The following is a 10,676-nucleotide window of genomic DNA, read 5'->3' on the forward strand; positions in this document are numbered from 1 at the left end:
AAATGTTCTGAAGAGCGTTTCGAATGATTTCACGGGTAAGTCGGCAGGAAGAATGCTTTTTAAATAAAATCTCAGACCTTTACTGTGTGAACACTAGTTTTCTCTCGTGTTTCCGCTACAGTCATTGTTATTTAAATGATGCCTTGATCATTTCTTAAATAACAAGGACCGGAGCCAGATCATGTCTCGATGATTGGGGAGGGGAGAGGTTGGAATAATAGGGCTTTTTACAGCGATCTTTGCTGTCTGCGGAAGCTGTAAACAAAGATACATGCCAAATTCGAAGGAAATGGCGGTAAATACGCCCTCATGGAGTCAACAGCTCTCTGAGAGCTTTTCTGATTATTCGGGATATGTTACGAACCTGGAAGATGCTATCAAACTTATAAAGGGGTATGAAGTCAATACAACGAGTTCATTTACCGTTACATACCAGACTAGAGGTTTTGGAAAGTCTCCAATAGGTAAGATCTCTTTTTTTGTTTTTAATCAATGCAAGTTTATTATAGGTCTTAATTATTTGTTTCCAAAAATGTTATTGTTATTGACAGTTTTTGGCAATTATGGTGACTAGGGACTGGGATGGGGCCATGGAATTTGTAACAAAGGAAATTATTGTAAATTCTTAGCCACTTTCTACGATGGAAATGATAAATTAAATTACCCACAAAATGGAGCTTTTTCAAGAACTTAGGAAATAATCACCCTTTCCTTCAAGCCCCTCCCACCCACCCCAGGTTTGCAAGCTGGGGCAAGGCATCTCCAACAAGACTCCATTGAGATCCACCTAGGGTTGCAACAGACAAGAGGTATTTCCCAGTGGCCACTGGTCAGGCACCTGTATTCTAGGACATGTATATTCTAAAAGATGGAGCATTATTAAAATATTGAATAGCCATTTTTCTATTTTTTTAATACACTTCACTTGTCAAAAACAAACAGTTTTGGCTAAACAGGTCAGTTTTCACTCAATTTTACATTAAATGTCAGTGAATCATTTAGTAGTCCGTGCACAAAAATAATCACTTCCAATCACTGTAATCTAGTCTAACACTTTCAGTTGCTACAAAATTCCTTGTGTTGCTCATGACTATTCCTCTCTTTGAATAACTTTTGAATAACAGTCACTTAGCAAAAAGGTAAAATTGAATCATCGTATATATTTTTTCTTTTAATAATGTGCATTGATATAATAATATTCAATAATAATAATAATAATAATAATAATTTACCACAGTATGTAAAGCCTATGCATTATTATAATAATGTATTATTATTATAATAATGACTGTTTTCTTTTTAGTGCCCTGTTGCGATCTGGACCATTTTGGCACTCCAAAGTTTGTGTCAAAGGATTACGAAAGGAATCCCATCGAATTCTAGATGCACTCCCTTCGTTGCCTGGACATCTTTCCAGTAAATATGATGCCTTGGATTATTTTTTAGTTTTCCTCCCATTCTCTGTATTTACTGTTGCAACCGAATGGCCTATCATAATAATGTTACTGATACATAGTGAAGAGGAAAAGTTATTCAAAGAGAGGAATAGTCATGAGCAACACAAGGAATTTTGTAGCAACTGAAAGTGTTAGACTAGATTACAGTGATTGGAAGTGATTATTTTTGTGCACTGACTACTAAATGATTCACTGACATTTAATGTAAAATTGAGTGAAAACTGACCTGTTTAGCCAAAACTGTTTGTTTTTGACAAGTGAAGTGTATTAAAAAATAGAAAAATGGCTATTCAATATTTTAATAATGCTCCATCTTTTAGAATATACATGTCCTAGAATACAGGTGCCTGACCAGTGGCCACTGGGAAATACCTCTTGTCTGTTGCAACCCTAGGTGGATCTCAATGGAGTCTTGTTGGAGATGCCTTGCCCCAGCTTGCAAACCTGGGGTGGGTGGGAGGGGCTTGAAGGAAAGGGTGATTATTTCCTAAGTTCTTGAAAAAGCTCCATTTTGTGGGTAATTTAATTTATCATTTCCATCGTAGAAAGTGGCTAAGAATTTACAATAATTTCCTTTGTTACAAATTCCATGGCCCCATCCCAGTCCCTAGTCACCATAATTGCCAAAAACTGTCAATAACAATAACATTTTTGGAAACAAATAATTAAGACCTATAATAAACTTGCATTGATTAAAAACAAAAAAAGAGATCTTACCTATTGGAGACTTTCCAAAACCTCTAGTCTGGTATGTAACGGTAAATGAACTCGTTGTATTGACTTCATACCCCTTTATAAGTTTGATGGCATCTTCCAGGTTCGTAACATATCCCGAATAATCAGAAAAGCTCTCAGAGAGCTGTTGACTCCATGAGGGCGTATTTACCGCCATTTCCTTCGAATTTGGCATGTATCTTTGTTTACAGCTTCCGCAGACAGCAAAGATCGCTGTAAAAAGCCCTATTATTCCAACCTCTCCCCTCCCCAATCATCGAGACATGATCTGGCTCCGGTCCTTGTTATTTAAGAAATGATCAAGGCATCATTTAAATAACAATGACTGTAGCGGAAACACGAGAGAAAACTAGTGTTCACACAGTAAAGGTCTGAGATTTTATTTAAAAAGCATTCTTCCTGCCGACTTACCCGTGAAATCATTCGAAACGCTCTTCAGAACATTTTCCAGACTAAATACACTATGTATCCTACAAGTGGAGCACTCTACTCTTTCGCCGCCATTTTGATGAGCTTCAAGGGCATTTTTATGGGAAAGTCCGCATGACACTTCGAGAATCGCGGACTCAACCTGGTCCAGGTCATTGTTATCTAAGGTCTTCCGTGCAGGAAAGCGCATTCCAAAGTCTCGTGACCTGTAAGTGGAGAAAGATCCAGGCCCCACACGTTGCGACAGCGCTTGTCAAAAATTCATTCAAGGCTTATTCAATCTACTCATCGTAACGATGATTTTTCTGCTAGCCACTTTGTTCTCCCTCGCCGACCCATCGCATTCTCGGCAATTTGCAGTAGGGGACACAATTATCGAGGATCGCCTCGCGGTTACTGATAACCAACTTCCTCCGTTAGCCTTCGTCTTCGCTTTTGATGCCCGTAAAGGAAAGCTAAGGTTCAGGCAGTATTTGAGGGAAAAATGGTTCTCTTGGTAAGTACTCAAACGCAAGCAGTTAATGGAATATTCAGGGAGACCAAATGGTAATCATTGGACGAAGGTTTTAAAAATATTCTGATTTGTTAACGGCGAGCAATCGAAGCGTAAGGCCCTGGCAAATTAGCAATGATTGGTCTGCAAAGTACTCTCCATTTGAACCAGGTGTCTGACATTTGCAGACTGCTTACAAATATCACTGATAAACATTATTTAAGTCTAAGCACCCATTTCAAAATAGCGCAGATAAACATTATTTAAGTCTAAGAACCCGTTTTAAAACGGTTAGCTTTTTATAATAATTGTGATTTAGGGTTAGTCTGCAGTCTGCAAATGTCAGACGTGTACCGATTTGAACCTGGCTGGCTGAGGAATTTTTTACCAATGTCCAAGGGAATGGAAGACCGCTTTCTTGCTTGCTAGTCTCTTGGACCTTGAAAATTAAAAAAGTAAAGCATTCTTCTAGCATAAGGTTTTGATATTTTGGAGTCCTACTATGGTGCCGCGCTTGTGATTGAAGGGAAAGCTTGAGGCCCTGTTAGGGGTAAATTCCGACAAGCGACATGACCTTGAACCGGCGACATGATAGCCACGAACTGGCAACGACCGACAGACTATTACAACGAATTAGCGAAAGCGACACAAATGTCAAGACTGACCGACAGCGAATTTCAGAATTGTGAATGTTCTGCGGACTGCGGAACATTTGCGCGTACACAATTCGTCGTAATTACTTAATAATGATCATTGTCAACAATAATGGCCAATTATGGCTAATAAGGGTCCAATAAAGGCGAACAGAAATACATCTCATTTTACTGCTGTTTTGATTGTTCATTTCATGTGATTGACGTATTCATTGCATCACTCCCTTTGAGGACTTTTCCGCTTTGCGTATCATGTTCTCCCTGCATGACCCACGTGTGCACTCCATCAGTCTGTCAGAGAGATACATTTTTCTCTATTGATCGCGCTCATCTCGGTGTTCCAAATCGTAAGCGAGTTATTGAAATACATCACTATCAGAGTCATAAGTGAGTCGTTGGAGTGCCGAACTTGTGCACGGTCAGAGTCACGTGACGGGGCTGTTCAACATCAGAGACCGCGCTATTGTTTAACCCTTTGAAGTTTGCCGATTTTCATAACCAGTCCCCTCTACTAACTATGATTTTTCACAGACCTTTTGTAAACGCATGCCTTGCGGATAATGAATGGTTGATAATGTCCTTCCTCCTGGGTTTTTATAGTTACAGAAAAGCACAGTCTGACAAATAAATCAGAGTTGAACTCGGAAGAAACATTAGACTCTTGCACTACCAGAATTGTAGAACCGCTATTATAGCTCGATTGCTTTGCCAGATTAGACCTTTATTCACTTGTATAGTTTACTAGATGGAATTTCATTGACTTCAACAACTATTCCAAGTAGTCTGAATAGGTTTAAACATTAAAAAAGGTCTCAAAACCCTGGGCTTAAAAGTACTAAAGATAGAGGCCGTATGTTCTGTTGGCGTCGTTCCAGCGAATGGGGATTGTCAGAGGGGCAACGAGCTAAAATTTATTAATGAAATTCCGACAGGAGACACAAGAATGTTCCGAAATTGCGACATAGCTAGCTGTAAAATTCAGATGGAGGACATGGGCACCCCCCCTAACAGGGCCTCAAGCTTGAGCAAAATCTAGAGGGTTGAAGAAGGTGCGCCAAGGGATTTCAGGGCCAATGTACACTCACCAAAGCAGAAAGCTCTCTTGTGGGTGTGCTTGGGAAAGGAGGGAGGGGGAGGGGGAGGGGAAGGGAAGGTTGTGCAGAGGAGTGGGTACTTTCTGCTTCTGTCATCCTGCTCTCCTGTCTCAAAACCATGTTCCTCAGCTCCTGTGCTGTTCTGTGTTGCTTCAGATCCTGGAGCAATGTACAATAATATTGTTGGATTCCTGCCACTCGTTTCCTCAGACCCTACTTACACATGTCCGAGAGAAGTGATGATCAAGCCTCTGTGACCTTAGTGTCGTGGTTAATGATACATGAACTGGTAATCGCAATTGATTCTTCCTAATGAAATACCCAAAAAACGAAAGAATAAAATACAAAGAGCGGTCAGACTATAATATTATTCTTTGGATTCTGGAAAAATTTAGGAAATTATACAATCTGGGCTTACAGTGGCTTTCATCTTGACACAAAAAGACCAGGAGATTTTGTTCAGAATTCAGGTGACTTCTGAAAAATCCAGGAGAAGAGAAGTCAATGTTCGCCGTCTTGTTTGTGTTTTCAGGCAAGACTTGGATGCTCCAGATGGGAGGTCAATAGTCTCAAATCCTGTGGCTGCTCATGATGTTAACAACCAGACAAATGTCTTTTGCCTGTGCGATGATGGACAAGTTTATTACAGAGTACAAATGTTAAAGGAAGTGACTGAATTTGGAAAATGGCAGGCAATTGGCTCCAAGCTTCCTTTTGAAGAAGGTTTTTTGGGGGACCTTTTGCTTTCATAATTTAAGCTTTACACTTAACCTCATGGGAATCTTTTTATCATTCCAACTGCAACCAGAGCGAATAGTACCACTATTTTTGTTACTATTGTCCAAATTTAACTCTGAGATCTGGCTGTTCTTGTGATGACATATATACATCCCAAGGAAGTTAAAGTCATTGCAAATAATAGGGTTTACTGGGGTCACTCTCCTGCTACTAAGAAATCAAATAGTAGTTTTCTCAAAATCCTACAGTTTTCTGTAGCAATGCAATTAAATTTTTCTAATCTTAACCCCCAGTTTTTTTTTTATCCACTGTCCAAGTTTCTTAGTAACACTTCAACTTTTCTTTGCATATCATCATCATCATCATCATCATCATCATCACCATCATCATCATCATCATCATCATCATCATCATCATTATTATTATTATTATTATTATTATTATTATTATCATTATTATAAATTATATGTGTTTGCCCAGGACATGATCAAGAGAAAAGCACAGGTTCGATCCTGTCTTAATTCAAAGATTTTGCTCTTGCAAGCAGAGTATTCAAAAATAAATGATTCAAATCACTTTCACTATCATTATGCAATAGAGCTTTGTGTTTTTCTGTCATAGGAGTCTCATTAAGAGGTAAAGACACTCTGTCAGTGTTGAAGTATGAGAACAACGTGGCTCTCTTCTCCAGGTCAATGACCAAAGCCTCCAGATTCTACTGGACACAAAATATCAATGGCAATTGGTCAGCCTGGAATCTGATTGGTGGATCATCGGTTTCACTAAAGACTGATGCTGCAGTAGCTTATAATAGTTTTTCAAAGGTAAAATATATTTTTGAAGGAAGTGGTGGTGGTATTGTATTGTGTCAAGTCAAATCTCTTAATGGTTCAGCAATAATATTTATACGAACTCAAACTGTGTCACAAACATAAAATTTTTATTTTCAGTATTTAGAGGCATTTGCAGTTATGGAAAATAACAAGATGTACAGGACATGGCAAACAGGTCACTACATCTTATTTGTTCTTTTCATGATCTCTCTCAAAATATGCCATAATTATTTCAGGGGTGGGGGTAGGGGGGTGAAGGGTACTATAGCTGAAACAACCCGAACCTTTACAAAAATGCTAACTTTAGGCCTAAACACTATGCTTTAGATAATGACTAGGCCTAAAGTTAGCATTTTTGTTAAGGTTTGGGTGGTTTCAACTATGGTACCTTTCACCCCTACCCCCTCACCCCCAGAATAGTCATGCCACTCAAAATAGGGCCGGACACCCATGCAGACATAAAAATACATCAATGAATTTTGAACACTTCATAATTCTTTTCTTTTTTTAAAAAATTATAAATAATTATTACAATTAGTTACATAAATTACAAATTATGACAAATTACAACACTTCATGTTGTTCATTTGATAATGCTTGAATTTGTATGAAAGCAAAGAACTACCCTGTACATTAATTTGCCAATGAGTAGAGGAATTTTTGTTGCTGTGTCCACGCATAGACTCACTGCCTTCGAATAGACCACACAGATTATATCCAACCAGTAGTCAAGGGTGGCTTTCTTAGTCTCTGAGTTGGTTACTAATTGTTGTACAGAAAAGAGTGTGAAGCATGGTTGATGCAATGGTGAGAGCACTTGCGTGTCACTATTAATGTGTTCCAGGTTTGATGAATTCCTAGACTCAGTATCACATTTGTTGCTTCTGTATTATTATGTGAGGAGGCTTTCTATGGGTAATCCCATTTTTTCCTTCTAATTTGATTTGATTGGCAGTCTCCCCAGAAATATATATTTAGGGAATTTGTGCTTGGCTGCACAAGCTTCAGATGCTATCATCATCATCATCGTCAGCCTTGTTTATCTTCAAGGTGATTTTTTTGAAAAAAGATTTTTTATGTCAATTGCAGGTCCAACAAAATGGGTGACATGGGATGAAACAGGATACGGTGCCCCAGAAACGCAGTATGCCCCAGTGGTGCACTCCATGAGTCATAGTGTGTTCAGTGGAGTTTTGAATGTTTTTATCTATGGCAGCGATGGATACGTCCATCATATTTGGCAGACAACTTGTGACAAGGTCCCCAACCCATGGGGCTGGTGTACATGGAGTGTATGGTACAAGATTAGTGACAAGATACCCTCCATTAATCCCTTGAGTATAGGAGCAAATATACACCTTGGAATTGAGGTATCAAAGTTATCGAGTCTTTCATGAACATAAAAAATCTAAAATTCAAATCCTAGTTAAAGTAACTTTCAGTGACGCAAAATGTAAGTAATATTATTTTTGTCCTGTGTTATATAGCATTAGTTTTGTACTGTAACCAGCTTTAGTGGTATAGGGTATCGTAATATTTTAAGCAGTACGTTTTTGGGACATTTTTTAAAAAAGGGCGCATGGATTTTTATGTATGCAATTTATTCGGAGAGTTCTTTGGAAATTTAATGCCAATTTAATTGCTTAAGAGCTGCTGACTCATTCAAACAAATTAAATTAATTACTATCAAAGTTCTGTGGGCAGTTACTGTATTTTCCATATTTGTTTGGGATGCTTGTTGCTCAAGAAAAACTCAGAAAACAACACTAGTGGCACATTTCAGGGTACCATCTTCTTTCTCTTTCAGCTTTTTACCATGGGAAACGATGGCTACATCTGGCACATGTGGGAACTGGAGCGGGGTGGTGTATGGAACCCATGGGAACTTGTAACAGCAACTGAAGTAGCAGGTTATGCAAGTCAGGCCTCTGTCAGAAATGATGAAAAGGGATGGTGGACTGCATATGTTGTGAGTTCAGTAGTGTTGCCCAGTGTTTGGAGATTGAGTGGATTGAAATGGATGAACATTGTTGTGGAAGGAGCTAAATAAGCCAGTTTGAAGGCTCCTTTTTAAAAAAAGCACTTGTTTTGTGGGATTTTACACATCATATAGCACAAAGTATTTTCAGTAGGCGTTGTCTTCACTGACTTTGCTCTTTAACGCGTTGTTTCAGTTGAACTCTGATGACAATATCATGGTGATTGAACAGAACAGGTCTTTATCCCTCTCAGTATCCTCAGTGCCTTTTGGAATTCCAGTGAAGGTTTCCTGGAAAGTACCCGTTGATGAAGCAACGAACAAAGACTGGATAGGTGAGTTCTAAGGTTTTGACAGAATTAAGGTGGGGGGAAGGCAGTGTTCTGGGTAACAGATTTGCCATGGGTAATCAAATCTCTTTTTGATCAGAAACTTGATTTGTCTGTTTTGGTCTTCAGTTCAACTCGACTAGGTATTGGTAAGGTATCCGCAAGTGTCCTCTTTCCAGTAAGGTTTCTTAAAAGGTTTATTTGAAGTCATTCTTTGTGTTGTTTTCAATACCTCCCTGTGCGAAATGGATAAATGCATTACAATTCGGGGGATTTGTTTGGCGTGATGGAAAAAGCCACCTAGCTTCCACTAATGTGTGCCACTATTCACTTTGTTCAAAGGAACAAAGGATGGGATTCAGCTCTGACTCTTCTTATCTTTTATCTTTTTTGGGTTGGGGGTTGGAAGGGGGGGGGGGGGAATTTTCCTGCATGCACAAGATTTCTTTGCCAATGGTAGGGAGACTTTTCAGAGAAGGTACCCCAACTAAGATTTGGACTTGGTCTCTCCTCATTCAGAGACGATTTGCGATGACCACAAGGGTGAAAAATTATTTTATTAAAGAACGGACCTCTTTAGCTTATACATTTTGTTTTTGCCATTCCAGACCAAGTGATGTTACTCTAGGAAACAGTTTCTTTCAAATGTTGTCTTTAGTTTTATGCATGTGCATATTATGCATAACATTATGAAAAAAGATATTGTAACAAAAAAAAAACACTGAAATACTGTGAACTTTAAAGTTGATTCCTGAAGTCATCATCCTAATTTGGGTTGAGTATGTTTTTTTTCTTCTTTGGTCAAGGTGTTTTTTTAGGGTACTCTCCTCTCATTTAAAATACTACGAAATGAAGTGAGAAGGCAGGCATGAACTAGCTCCGAAATAACCTATTGAGATTTTTCAAAACCATGACATAGAACTCCAAGAAATGATGAAAGTATTGGGCAAATAGGACAAGAAGTAAAGTTTTGAATGTTAATGAAAAAAAAATAAAATTGAAGCTGCACAGGAAAGTTTTTGCCGTTTTTTTTTTTTTTTCAGGAGTGTATCCATCAGGAGCAGATAACCACATGTATGTGGATTACCATTATGTTGGAGGAGGACAGAATCCTGGCAAGGATGCTAAACCCATGGGTTCAGTGACTTTTAAATCCTACTTGCCTAATGGACAATATGTTTACCGTTATCTGTAAGCACTTAATTTAATTTTAATTATTTATCTGTAAGCACTTAAGTCTATAATTATGTGTATATAGTGTATCAGTTAATAACAGTTTAGAGTGCTCAAATGTCTACTACAAAATGTTCATAATTTTTTGCAAATCACCAGGGAACACTCGATTGTTTCAGTTGAATCAACTATACCAGGTCAGATAATAAAATCTTGCAATGCTGTTTGGGGAAATCAGCTATACAAAGCATTTTATTTAAGTCCAAAAGATTTCAGTCTCGATAAAATTGTTCTTTCCAGGGTAAACAGAAGATACTTTGATGCGGTTAGTGCTTTGCTCACTGCAACCAATGGAACAACAGACAAAGAATGGGTTCAAGTGTATCGCGGCATTGCAGCAGGACTTGGCAAAGAGGGCTTCAATTTTGAGAAGTGTGTGGAGGATGGAAACCACACAGTGGAGTTATTCAAGGAATCATTTGCTGCTTTTCAGAACAATGATGTTTTTAAAGGTCTTCAGTTAATTGGTGCAGCTTTGATGGATGTTGTGAAAGCATTTGAAGACTGCGGGGAGACTGACATTGCGAAAGAACTAGAAAAGCTTGCAACAGACTTCATTCACTGTGTAGAAGGTACATTGAAATAATAATTACGAACTTCTGATTCGGTGACATTGCATTATTTGTCAATGATTGTGCATTAGACTATGTTGCAATTGCCTTCAGTTACAAAATAGTCCTTGTAGAATTCTCAGATATACCAGT

General features: G+C 38.4%; 1 protein-coding gene across 1 annotated transcript in view; it reads left to right on the plus strand.

Moving 5' to 3' along the window:
* The first annotated feature begins 2,825 nt into the window (after window positions 1-2,825).
* The window catches only part of LOC137986618 (uncharacterized), a 10,475-nt gene continuing 2,624 nt past the window's right edge, over window positions 2,826-10,676 (plus strand). Inside the window, exons 1-9 of the mRNA XM_068833587.1 lie at window positions 2,826-3,117; window positions 5,394-5,584; window positions 6,221-6,423; window positions 6,550-6,607; window positions 7,522-7,802; window positions 8,240-8,401; window positions 8,607-8,745; window positions 9,783-9,930; window positions 10,213-10,544. Coding sequence (XP_068689688.1) covers window positions 2,918-3,117; window positions 5,394-5,584; window positions 6,221-6,423; window positions 6,550-6,607; window positions 7,522-7,802; window positions 8,240-8,401; window positions 8,607-8,745; window positions 9,783-9,930; window positions 10,213-10,544 — 1,714 coding nt within the window. The 5' untranslated portion in view covers window positions 2,826-2,917. The remainder of the gene's footprint in view (window positions 3,118-5,393; window positions 5,585-6,220; window positions 6,424-6,549; window positions 6,608-7,521; window positions 7,803-8,239; window positions 8,402-8,606; window positions 8,746-9,782; window positions 9,931-10,212; window positions 10,545-10,676) is intronic.

This window comes from Montipora foliosa, unplaced genomic scaffold (genome assembly GCF_036669935.1).
Source record: "Montipora foliosa isolate CH-2021 unplaced genomic scaffold, ASM3666993v2 scaffold_249, whole genome shotgun sequence".
Classification (NCBI taxonomy): domain Eukaryota; kingdom Metazoa; phylum Cnidaria; class Anthozoa; order Scleractinia; family Acroporidae; genus Montipora; species Montipora foliosa.